This window comes from Sphaerodactylus townsendi, linkage group LG09, assembly GCF_021028975.2.
Source record: "Sphaerodactylus townsendi isolate TG3544 linkage group LG09, MPM_Stown_v2.3, whole genome shotgun sequence".
In the NCBI taxonomy this organism is placed as follows: Eukaryota; Metazoa; Chordata; class Lepidosauria; order Squamata; family Sphaerodactylidae; genus Sphaerodactylus; species Sphaerodactylus townsendi.
Genome location: NC_059433.1, coordinates 52,071,066 through 52,084,028, shown reverse-complemented (window position 1 = coordinate 52,084,028; position 12,963 = coordinate 52,071,066). Strand labels below are relative to the sequence as shown.

At 40.9% G+C, this 12,963-nt stretch overlaps 1 protein-coding gene across 1 annotated transcript in view; it reads right to left on the bottom strand.

Moving 5' to 3' along the window:
- Nucleotides 1-12,963, bottom strand: part of SPIDR (scaffold protein involved in DNA repair) — a 177,920-nt gene that overhangs the window by 21,886 nt on the left and 143,071 nt on the right. The window contains exons 11-12 of the mRNA XM_048508338.1: nucleotides 2,979-3,140; nucleotides 1,047-1,134 (exon numbers count right to left, since the gene is read on the bottom strand). Coding sequence (XP_048364295.1) covers nucleotides 1,047-1,134; nucleotides 2,979-3,140 — 250 coding nt within the window. The remainder of the gene's footprint in view (nucleotides 1-1,046; nucleotides 1,135-2,978; nucleotides 3,141-12,963) is intronic.

Here is a 12,963-nt window from a genome sequence, read left to right as displayed (position 1 = left end):
TGTGGGTCTACACCACAGGTGTCCAACTCTGGCACTACAGATGTTCATGGACTACAATTCAGGGGCTGATGGGAAATGTAGTCCATGAACATCTGAAGTGCCAGAGTTGGACACCCCTGGTTTGCACAGAAGCCATGAAGATGAAAACAGGATTGCATTTTCCTGCAACTGTTGTTCATTGAGACACATCCCTCCTTCCTTCTCAGCTATGAGATCCTCTGCCACAGGTTCATGCTCCACAGTGGTGAAAAGAGGACTGAGGGAAGGAGCATTCTCTCTGCCTCTTTCCCAAGCCAGTTTGGATGGGAAAAAACTCCAAGGCACATCAAAGGGAGGGGGAACACTCTGAATATTCTATATAGAAAAGTTTTGGAACTGAGCTCCACAGTAGGCCTGAGCAAACCCAGTGCTATGTGTACCTGTACAGGAGGCATGAGGATGCAAAAATAATGTATAACTCAGGTAAAATTTTGTATTTCAGTGCCTCTCTGTTTAGGACAGGTGTCCCTAGCCTTTTACAGTCAGTAGGCACCTTTGAATTCTGACAGTGGTGGGTGCAGCTGCCAAATGGCTACCCTAAAATGGCTCCTAAAGGACACAGAACCAGCCACAAAATGGTCCTTGTACTGCTGCAGCTGCTGACAAACAACCGTTTTAAAAATGTGCCCAACCAATCAAATCTCCAAAGGCCAATCTGAACCCTTGCTGAGCAAAAGCTCTATTTGACCTCACACTCTTTCTAAAAACACTTGGGAGGGCACCAGGAAAGTTGCTGGTGGGCACCATGGTGCCTCCTGCCATCAATCATGGATCAGAATTCCAAAGAAGTTATTTAAGGTTCCACAAGGCTCTTCTTTGCTTTCACAGCAATAGTTTAAGATGGTTACCTCACCAGAAATCCTGTTCTTGAGGACTGAGAAAAACAAAATAGGCCATAGAAACATCAAGTGGAAACCAGAAGGCATATAACAAATATTCTTACCTTATAAAATATGAATGCTTAATCAGAGAGAGGATTGTTCTCTTTTATAAAAATAGTATCTTACCGTGTGATTCTCTTGACTATGACCAGGAACTTTTAGAGGTGACACTGGAGGCCACAAGCTGTCTATTAGGCTAAAAAGTCCTGCATTTCTAGGAAAATCAAGCACACACAAGCAAAATACATGAAGTGTGAAATCTAGGTTTAGGATGCTTTATTCAATACAATAAAACAACCCAGTATTATGAAAGGAAATTCATTTAGTTTCTCATTGAATTCTACATTTTAGTTGTCCTTATTAAATCTCACTTTGTATATTAGCAGAAGATGAAACATACTGATTCTTAAGCATTGCACTAATTTATTATGTTTTTATCACATATTACACTACATTAATTATAACATATATATAATTAGATCTTATTTAAAGGCAGCATTTGTTAAAAATGCATACTTGTGACATTCAGCAAGGTCACAACCCTAATGAACAACAATTAACATATATTTTATTTATTGAAATATTTGTATCATAACCTTCCCCATGACTGAAGTCAGCCATGAAAGGTGCTGAAGTTGTCCTGTCTCCAAAGAGATTTTGTGCCTTGCTTCACAGCAATATGATTTCAACCCATGACTCCCAAAGAATCTCTCTCACTATATTCATTTATAAAAGGTAACAAAAATCCTATCTAATTGTTCTGTATTGTAGGAAAGTAAATTAGTGAAGCTTGCATCAGAATGTGAATCTTGCTAGAGAAAGTAATGGACACTGGGATACAGAAGTCTAAAAACAGAGATAGACATGCTGGTATCGAGTGGAGAAAGCTAAGGAGTATTAGCCAATTCACATGTTACAACAGCAACATGGTCACTATAGCCTCACAGCTGGATCTGATACCCCTCTGGCAATGTCTACCTGGAGGAACCATGTGGACTAGGCCAAGGATGTGGCTCCTTCTCCTGCCAGTACCAGAGAAAGGCCTTGTTGACTTGGGAGGAAACAACACTATTCATTCCATTCAAATGTTTCCTCTTTATAGACATTACTGAAGCAGCAGTGGGTAAAGCCTCAGAGATTGTTTCGTACCACAAGGCAATAACAGGATGACAAGCAATGACAGAGACATGGACAGTGTTCAATAGAAGAACAAAGTTTAAAGCAGATTTATTTCTTTAAATAATTTATACCCCTGCTTTTCTCCCCACAGTGGGAATCCAAATAGACTTACACTGTTCACCTCTCCTCCATTTTATCTACACAACAACCCTGTGAGGTAGGTTAGGCTGAGAGTGTGCAACTAGCCCAAGGTCACCCAGCAAGCTTCTGTAGCACAAGTGGGAATGTAAAAAACAACAGCACACCAGTGAATAGATTAAAGGACAGGAGAATATTAGTACAGTGACAAAAATGTTAACACAGATATTTTGAATTAACTAAAAAGGAAAGAAGAGTTGTGGGAAAGTCCAGGAAACAGCAGGCTGCAAAGCATATAGAAGCGGTTCGCTGGGTTTGGGGTGGAAGGTTATTATATACTAAGTTGAAACAGCAGCTCTTAGAGATGTCTACTGCTAGAGGACAACGGTAAAGGGGAAAGTTAGTTGTATGGCTATGAAATAGTACTACTCTCAATAGTTATCATAAAATGGGGGCGTAATAAAGGACATTCAGCTTGTGTGATGACTCAAGAGAAAGTATCAGAAATTCAGGACCAGTGGGAAATAGGTGATCAAGAGTGCAAAAACAAATTCAACCAGAGCACATGGGCAGCTGAAGGTCTGATCATTAATAAAAGTACACAGAGAGAGTGTACAGTGAAAGTGTAGCAGTATTCAGCTGAAGGTGTAATGACTGAGTACAGTTCTGGTCAACCCCAAACTCAAAACAGAATAGCACAACCATATAGATAAGAGTGCCAGCAAAGGTGTCTATGGTCACCATATTGAGGATCCCTGGTTCAGATTTAAAAAAATATTTTCTGAAGGTATTAATTCTCACCTTCCTCTGGTGGCTCTGTGCAGAACTTTCATACCAGATACATTACAGTATTTTCCTTCCCACTTTTTGCTGTATTCTCCAATGCTTTCTAGAGACGAAGATAAGATCTGAAACTGAACCTCACTGAACATCCCATAAGTATCTTGAACAAGGAGACACAATCTGTGAAAGAGTGTATAAAATTATCTCATTAGCAGCATGCACATCAAAGTTCTTCAATACTTTGGAATTAATTTTTTCCACTGAGGATTTGCTTTACTGCTGGCTCTATTGTTGAATCCTCAATGTTTTACAACTGGCAACCTTCTCCTTTATTGTAGGTATACACTTAAAGGGATATTCCCTATGAAAGCCAGAAGATGTCTCTGCTCAAGACCTTACAGAGCTGATACCGGTCAGTAGAGTAAGTGCTGGACTGGAAGGCAACTTCATACATATATAGATAAGAATTTCATGTGCTAATTTGAATATGAGCCAGTGTTTAGGCTATAGACCTCTATCCCTTAAAGGTATATTTTTCAAGAATATACCTTAAAAGCAACAGTTCCTAGAATTTGTTTGCTCAGTGACCTGGTCAGAGTGAGTTCCAACTTTCTTCAGATACTTGGGGCTCACATACATATGCCCTACACATGACTCGTGTTCAAGACTAAAAACAAACAAAAGACTGTTCCCAAAATTTGCAGCTCCCCCATGCTGTCCAGAAGAAACTTGAAAGATCGTGTATTATTCCATAGAGTACTTTTAATGTAATGAAACAATGTAATAATTTGGGTGCTGTGTGGTTTCTGGGCTGTATGGCCGTGTTCTAGCAGCATTCTCTCCTGACGTTTCGCCTGCATCTGTGGCTGGCATCTTCAGAGGATCCTCTGAAGATATGCACCGAGGGCCACAAATCCCAAATAGCGTCGAGCATGCTGCGTAGAACAACCCTAACCCAGGCTCCACCACACAACACCAATATTCCGGCCGTGAAAGCCTTCAACAATACAATGTAATAATTAACCAATTCACTGCTGCCAAGCAAAAACATAAAACAAAAGCAAATTCCCTTATCTTATCTAGCTGGGTAATAAGAATGTACACATATATATCAAGTTGATACTGGGATAAAAAGGGGCAAAAGATACTGCAAAAGAAGGCAGGCCATTTGGCTCAAATAGAGAACCATAACTGTTGAGCATGGGCTATATGGCAACAAAGTTTACACTGTGGCATATTGTTTGTAATAGGCAAGTGTATGGTTCTTTCAAAACAAGGATAAGTTCCCACAGCATGTCTACACAGTTCCTCAGAAGTGTGCAACCTTCACAAAATGGCACCCTGGGCAAGTACTGAAATTGTGCCCCTCCAAATTGCACCCTCCCCCAAAATCATGCCCCTGGGAAGGATGCAGGGAAAGGGTGTCTTCAACCTGTTGCCTGTGGCAGTCAGAGCTGGTGTGTAGGGGCGCAGGGGGGCGGGGAGAGGCAACTGAATGAACCCCCCTGTGACTCTCACAAGTGGTGCCTCTGCCCCTCTAGGTATGCTACTGTTCCTCAGCTGACTGCATTGTAAGTCCATAGATACAGAGAGCCACAGGAGGATAGTGCCCTGCTCAGAAACATGCCTGGTCCACACTTGAAAAAGAGGCATAATTGTAGATATGTTTACATTTTTAAATATCTAGAGATTTTAGGGGTGGAGCCTAAGGAGGGTGGAGTTTGTGGAGGGAAGGGACTTCAATGAGGTATAATACCATAGAGTCCACCTTCCAAAGTAGCCATTTTCTCAAGGTGAACTGATCTCTGTCACCTGGAGATCAGTTGTAATAGTGCAAGACTGAAGTGTAATAGTGCAAGACTGTTGAAACCCCAGAACCTCTCATTACAGTAAAACAACTACTTCAGTGTAAAAGACCAAAGGACCTAGGAGGCATAACACCTAAGCAAACTCCCCTACTCTCACTGAAGAAAAATAAGGTCTTTGGGAGAATCTAAACAAATCTCAACCAAGAATTATTCCTTCTCTGGATGCCAAGACTATAAACACTCCAGACATGTGCAAACTGCTTTCCTCTTACCACACAGTAAACACATACTTCTGCTTACCTAGTAATAGAGGAGTTTTTCTAGGTTGGAGGAAAGCAATTTGCAGGCAGATCTAATTTAGGAATTTCTGATTCATTACCATCTTCCTCATTCAGGGGTGGACTAGGAGGCCAAAACAGCCTTGGAAAGAACCATGCTCCCTCCCCACCACACCCCTCCCCCGAGAGAGGGACGACAGGGCCAGGTAGGCCACACACATATGGAACCCTGCTTTGCTGCAGCATTACCACTGAGTGCGTGGGCAGTTGACCAGGCCAGCAGCAGCTGCCACAGGATTCAGCCAAACCAAGGAGTGGCCCACACAATATGCCTGGCAGTGGCCTTGTGCTCATCTTTAAGGATCTCCTCACTACCTGGCCAGCCAGGCTGAAGGGGGAGGGCTCTGGAGATGCAGCTCCCAGTCCATCAGCCCTGAAACTTTTTCCACTGGTCATAATGGCCAATCTGTCACTGCTTCCACTGTCAACTTCAACAGTTCTGAATCTTTTTTTGGCCAACTTTATGACCTGCAAAATCTTGAGACAATATATAAGTAGATTTAATTTTATCAACCAAAGATTGACAGTATAATTAAAAAGCAATTCAGTTTTCCTGGATAGCTGATGACATGCCAAATTACAGGCAGATGGCTTAGATGAAGACAGTTCTGCATGCCTGCTCATAGTAAATATTTTACATGTAAATGGAGATGGGAGGCTAACAGCTTAAGCATATTTTACTTTTAGTGAAGTTAAATTTCTACACTTTCCTTAAGTCTCCTAAATAGCCCATCATTTCAAAGTTGAAGGATTGTGACTATACACAGATACCACATGGCACATACATAAATGTATTTCTTTATTTACAAAATTTATATTCTACCTTTCTATCCAATCAAGGCCATCAAGGCAGCTAACAAAAAGAGAATATTATAAAAACCGGTCAGCAGACAAATTAAAATTAAAATATATGTGTAAAAACAAAGAAAACATTTAAAACTCAAGGCAGGAGGAGGGGTTACTGAAAGAATGCCAGATGAAACAAAAAAAAAGTTGGATTACTGCAATATCTTCTACATGGAGCTGTGTTCAAAGACAACCCAGAAACTGGTTCAGGATGCAGCAGCCTGACTATGTCAAGGGCTAGCTGCCAGGAACATATATTGTACATTTTGAAGCAGCTACATTGGCTGCCAATCTGTTTCCAAGTTGAATTCAAGGTGGTGGTTATGACCTTAAAGCCCTTCATGACCTGGAACCCACATATTTGAAGGACCATCTCCTTTCATATGTCCCTGTGTGTCAACAACGGTAATCAGGCAGCCATCTGTGGTGCCATGACAGAGAAGACCCTCAATGTGTAGAACTATTACTAATACTGCTATTCAGTGTAATAGCCAGATTCATAAGAACATAAGAACAAGCCAGCTGGATCAGACCAGAGTCCATCTAGTCCAGCTCTCTGCTACTTGCAGTGGCCCACCAGGTGCCTTTGGGAGCTCACATGTAGGATGTGAACGCAATGGCCTTCTGCGGCTGTTGCTCCCGATCACCTGGTCTGTTAAAGGCATTGCAATCTCAGATCAAGGAGGATCAAGATTGGTAGCCATAGAAATGCAGAGCTTCTCCTCCATAAATCTGTCCAAGCCCCTTTTAAAGCTATCCAGGTTAGTGGCCATCACCACCTCCTGTGGCAGCATATTCCAAACACCAATCACACGTTGCGTGAAGAAGTGTTTCCTTTTATTAGTTTTAAGGTAGAATTATTCCATCCTGTGACATCACTGGTCATAACTGATAACATAATCAGGCCATGCCCAATGAGTCTCAGCATTTGAGATGACAGGGACCTGGCAACCCTCTCTTCCACCCAGTGTTTACAGGTCCCATCACCACAACACTTTAGGTTAATGGACAGCTGCCTTATAAAAACTGTAGATCAGTTGCAACAGATCCACAATGAATGAGTTGCAGTGAAGTAGCTCTATATAAACTTTCTGCCTTTGTTTCCGCACATGTTACTAAATAGCTGTAGGCTGTTTCAAACACTTTGGAGATACATAATCACACAAGATTACTATGGTCTAGAGATGGGGGATGCTTGCATGCTAGCATTCTGGCTAGTATTAACAATAGCTGACATCCATACTGGCATAACCCTGAGCCACAGTTAAAGCTGGCAGAATGAATCCAGAAGAGAAGGGCAATCGCTTCCAACAAAATAAAGAGAGCATCTTTTCCTTTGATGTGAGAAATAAAGAATATTCTACTTATGCTTCAGGGAACACCAAGAGACTCTGTTTTTTCTCCCATAAGTTAAGGAGCTCATGTGATGCTTTGCTGCCAATACTGATTCATACTGTGTTGAGGTTCCCCACATGAAACAAAGCTCACTGCAATAATCATCCAATCAGTTAGAAGCTATTACTACATTTCAATGTTTGAAAGGTAGTCAACAAATCCTGATTCACAGGAAACAGCATAACATCCAGACTCTGCTGCTGGGGGATGGGAGGGAAGCAGGGCAGCAGGAGGTATCACCCCTCTAATATCAAAAGCTGATGGGCAGGTGACTCTTGTTACGACAGTGAAACCCACAGACAAGGTAAGAGTTGCCTCATGTTGGTGAATTTCCCAAGCATAAAGAAAATCAGTACATGATATATTTTTAAAAGAAAGAGAAAAAAGCCTTCTCCAAAAGATCAGCCTGATGGTGTCTGAGCATGCATAAGGAGGCACAGAATACTGAGGAAAGCTGAACAGCAGCGCAGGAAAGGTAAAGAAGATAAAGTGGGTGGAAGGAATTCAACCCCGTAACAGCTATCAGCAGATAAGGTAGGATTGGGAGCTATTTGCTTCTGGGCCTGATTCAAAATGCTGGTTATTAGGCCATCACAGCTTAGAGACCCAGACAGCGGTGGGATACAAAATTTTTAATAACAGGTTCTGATGGTGGTGGGATTCAAACAGTGGCGCCGCCACACACACGCACCTCCAGTCCCTATTGGGCAGGGAGGTTGCTTTAGTAACCCCTTCTCGGCACTCAGAAAAAATTAGTAACCACTTCTAGAGAAGTGGTGAGAACTGGTTGGATCCCACCTCTGGACCCAGTACTTACTGAAATACTCCCACTATTCAGACAGCCTTCTCCCTGTGTCATCCCAACCCAGGAGATGCAACAATTGCTTTCATTTTACTTATGTACACAAAGGTGTGTAAGACCGTCTAGACCTATTTCAGAGTGTGTTTTGTGGAGGGTAAACTGTTTTGGCAGATCTGGCAATTTTTTTTCTTGTGCATTGTTTTTACTGTGCTCATGGACAATTATGTTGTTTTTAGTGTTTTGGCATTTTGTTGCTTTGGTACTGTAGCTTAAGGAGACACAGTGGAATTGGAATACCTGAAACAAATGGAGGAGATTTGAGTCAAGGGAAGTTTTTTCAACCTTATTTCCCTTCTGCTGTGTTTCCAAATGCTTTCAACTTGTGCTCTGAATGCATCTAATGTCTGTCTATACTTTCCTTCAAGCTGACTCTGTCATGCTTGGCCCAGATCCAGCAGAGAACTTTTCAGCTTGAGAAAAACTGCCATCGTGGAGCTGCTGCAAGCAGAAAGAAGGAAAGAAGGAAAGACAGGCACAGCAAAACAAGCCAGAAAGAAAGGCAGAACTTGTCCTTGCAGCAAGAAATTACAACTTGGGATGTTCCTGTCCCTACCTAAGCATTACATATCCAGCAGGTTGTCCTGCAGGCAGGTACCAAAGGATAAGAGGACCTGAACACTAACTTTAAAAAGCGGGGGTAGAAATATAAATAAATAAATAAAGCTGTCATTAGAGACAATTCATTAGTGGTAAGGGAACATCCTTCAGGGTAATGGAAGCCTACTCCTAGATCAACATCAAAACAGGTGGAAGCTGTCCTGGGGTAAAACTGATGTTTCCCGCAATTAGCGCTGCAAAAACATGTGCAGATGCCCCAAGACAAAAAGAGAGGTTTAGGTGTGTATATACCACTAGAGAGGACATGAAGATGAGAGTGTGAGAAAAGATTAATGAAAAGCTCACACATGATTCACTGGGAAGAGCAAAAAAGCAGTGGGCAGGAAGCGATAAGAAATAAGGTAAAGATTAAAAAATTTTATCTTCCTCCTCCTCCTCACTGCAGTGGCTTTGTTCCTCCTGAGGTGGTAAACTTGTGCCTGGCATGTACCTTTTCAGACTGCAGACGGCAGCTTACATGAGGGAATGCTCTTCAGCATCAAAAAGAAATTCTTACACCTTAAAGCTACCATTGTCAAGAAGTCTTGGCTAGTTCTCACTGACATGCCAGCTTGCGAGGGGGATATGGATATGTATTCAATCATGTGGGTCCCCACCTGCAGTCAGAAATGGTAGACTTCATACACAGTTCACCAACCTCAGTGAGAACTAGGCTACAGTGACTATTATTTTAAAGCTTGGGAATATTCTGTTAATTTCCTAAAAGAGCTGCAGGCAGGGGAGAGGGAAGGTGAGGCCAATTACTTTGCATTATTTTATGAGTGTGGTGGTAATGCTTATATCTACTTATTTCTCAGTGGGTATTTGGAAATGATTGTGGTATTATGCCATCATGCCCCCTCCTAGTTAGTCATCCTTCCTGAGAAAGGAGGAAAAGGATTTGCATTTGTACATACAAACTCTAAAACATGGTTGGAGGCTGTGGGTGTCTTTGTATCTTTTGATCCCCCAAGGAATAGGACTAAACAACAGTCCACAAGATCAACAGATGCAACTTAAAAAAATGACCTGATGATGAGAACAGCAGCACCATTGCTGCAGGACAATGGCAGACATAAGGCAGACTGTAGCAAAGAGAACAGGAGGTTGGCACTACTCTTGCCCTCACACTACAGAGAGGAAGAAGAATAGGGAGAATATGTGTTATTGAGAAAGGACAATAATTTTTCAGCTTTCAGCCAATTTATTTGTTAAATGGTGACAAGTAGGATGAGAAAGAAAGGCAGAAGTTTGCAGTCTGTCTGTCTGTCTCTCTCATTCTATTTATAGGGCCCTCTTCCCCTTACGGGCTCAGGGCAGTTTTCAGCATAAAACACAACAATAAATTTGATATATAATTTATCCAAATGGTGTAACAATAATGAAAACATTTATAGCAGTTTGAAATGAAAAATAAACAGAATAATTTCAAGAGGTATGTTTCAGAATTTTACAAGTGCCTGCTTCATCCTCTGCTAATTCACTGCAAATCAACAAAAGATGAAGGGCACAGAAGTTTCCATTGCATATACTTTTCTCTTTGATGCAAAGTGAGTTGCTTATAAAAAGAAAGCGCCTAAAGAAGCAAGATGTGGGATGAAGAAGCCTGGGTGAGCACCTCTGATCCAGCAACAACTGTTTCAGCAAATGTGATCACAGTACAAAAAAAAAAACCCACTAAGCGCTGGCTAGTAGTCCCACTCTACCTGCTCTCCTTTATTTGGATGAGCAAAATTTTTGGATCATATGAAGCATGCTCTTGCTATTCAGAATCTCTCCCATGTGATCGAATAAGAAATCTACTGAAGACACACGCCTAGAATCACATGAGCTTCTGGAAAGATCTGTCCTTTCTTCTTCTAGCAAAAGTGGAGAGGCAGACATACAGGCACAGATAGACTGCACAGATACCCAAACTGAGCACTTGCATAGATAAAATTTGCTGTTCCTGTATTTAGTGTAAATTCATTTGTTTTGTAAAGTTCTACAAAACAACTCACATCTCTGCCCTATAATTTACTCTGCTAAATCACTGCAGTACAGCACTGGCCCTTCCGCTATGCAGAATAGTGCTCTTTCAATCCGTTTTCACAATTGTTTGAAAGTGAATTTTGCTGTTCCGCACAGTAAAATCCAGCTGCAAAGTGCATTGACCATGAATTGAAAGTGGATTATTCTGCATGTGTGGAAGGGACCATAGTCTGATATTTATGGCAACATTTGCTCATCCAAGACAGTGATCTACTGATTGTGTCTGCTCCTTGGGAAGAATTTGTGCACATGCATTCCTGGCAGGGGGCAAAGCATGAGGAGACACAGGCATACAGGTATTCAGGATCTCTGTACGCCATTCTCTGAATCAAAACAGGCACCGCATTGTGCCTACACAGCAACTTGTCTGGTCAAGTCTTGAGGTGGAGCACTTTAAGTTCTACTGGTGTGGCTTAGAATGAAATAGCAACTTTTGAAACTCCACCCAAACTGGATTAAACTTATCTGAACCTCTCAAATGCAAACAAAAGCCCTCCACCCATTGTGAATATTATCTTTAATGCAATCAGAACTGGAGAGATAGCTGTGCAGGCTTTAAAGGACACAATACTCAGCCTATATTCATTAAAGGGGTTCTTTTATGTAAAAGCCCATATTTAAACAACTAAAAAAGTGGCCAAATTCTATTTTTAAAAATGCATCAGTCTTATAGTATTTCCACAATCTTGCAGCCTCCAGTGCAGTTGTCATGAACTCTTTCACAATACTTTTAGCCACAATGAAGAAGTCTCTACCAATACAAAACCTGAGCACTATTAATCAAAATTAAAACTTACACAGTTTATCAATGAATGTTCTCTGTGATTAGCAAATGTGTTCTCCATTTTCAGGGTCAGTACCAGGAAATACATGCGCGCACGCGCGTGTGTGGACAAGTTCTATTTCACATACTTAAGAAGATTCTAACAAAATGTTGCTATTCATTTTCTCCAAATCTGATCCCATTGTTTACTGGATACTGTTGTTCACAGAAAATTGTGTGTTCATGTTTTCCCTACTGTCCTCTCATTTTTTTCAACTCCTGAATTGTGATTTTTTCTAATTCCAGACAGGATCATGGTCCAATACTTACACATGTAGATTGACTATAATCTTGCTTTGGAGGAGAGTTCTAGTACAATAGTAATGTGCCCAGTGACTGTTATTTTCCCATAACCTTCTGCTTCTGTGTGAAAGTTTGTGTAGAAGCACATTTTTATTATGAATTGATTAAAATGTAACTGTATATAAGAGACAAACTTTCAACAGCAATAAACGACTGCTGTTCTATTAATTTGGGAATTCTATGGTTACAAATAATTGTCATATATATCATGAATTTGTAGGTGGGTGTTTATATGTTTGGGTATAAGCCATGCTTGAACAAAATTCTAAGGCTATTATTCTTCCACAGATTTTTTTCCCCAAACGCTCATAGCCACATTGCACAAAGTATTTTATGGCATGTATTTTATGGCATCCCCTTTGGGGATGAGGCGGTATATCAAAACAAACAAACAAACAAACAAACAAACAAACAAACAAAGCATCAGACCAGTAACCATAAATAATAGCATGTTAGTTGGAATAAAATTAATGAATGGAACCAAACATAATTTCATTTCCAGTTGATAATGGAAGATAATTGACTGTGAAATGCTAAATTGCCCTAATGTAGAAGCTCCCAGAAACAACAATATATTTTGCATTAATCCTACAATCATAGACATACTGCATAGTCCTATGCAGAGCTAGTCCAGTCTCAGCCTATTGAAATGAATGGGCTAAGGCTGGAGTAACTCTCTTTAGGATTCATTGATAGTAACTGTAATTGGAAAAAACCAAAACAACTGCGAACGTTATTTCAGGTTTCAAACATGCATAACATTGTTGCACAAGAAGAGAAAGCAGAAATCAGCTTGCATGTACTTTACTCACTTCTACAATGCAAATAACCGCAAACTAAGGCGTAAATGATATACCACAGTTGCTTTCTCTTGGTAATGATTCTCTGAGTAGCTTCCTTGCCATTGTGAATGGAGAAGCATTCACAATAGCAACATGGGCTGTTTTCTTTGCAGGAGTGGCGTAGGAGGTTAAGAGCTTGCGTATCTAATCTGGAGGAA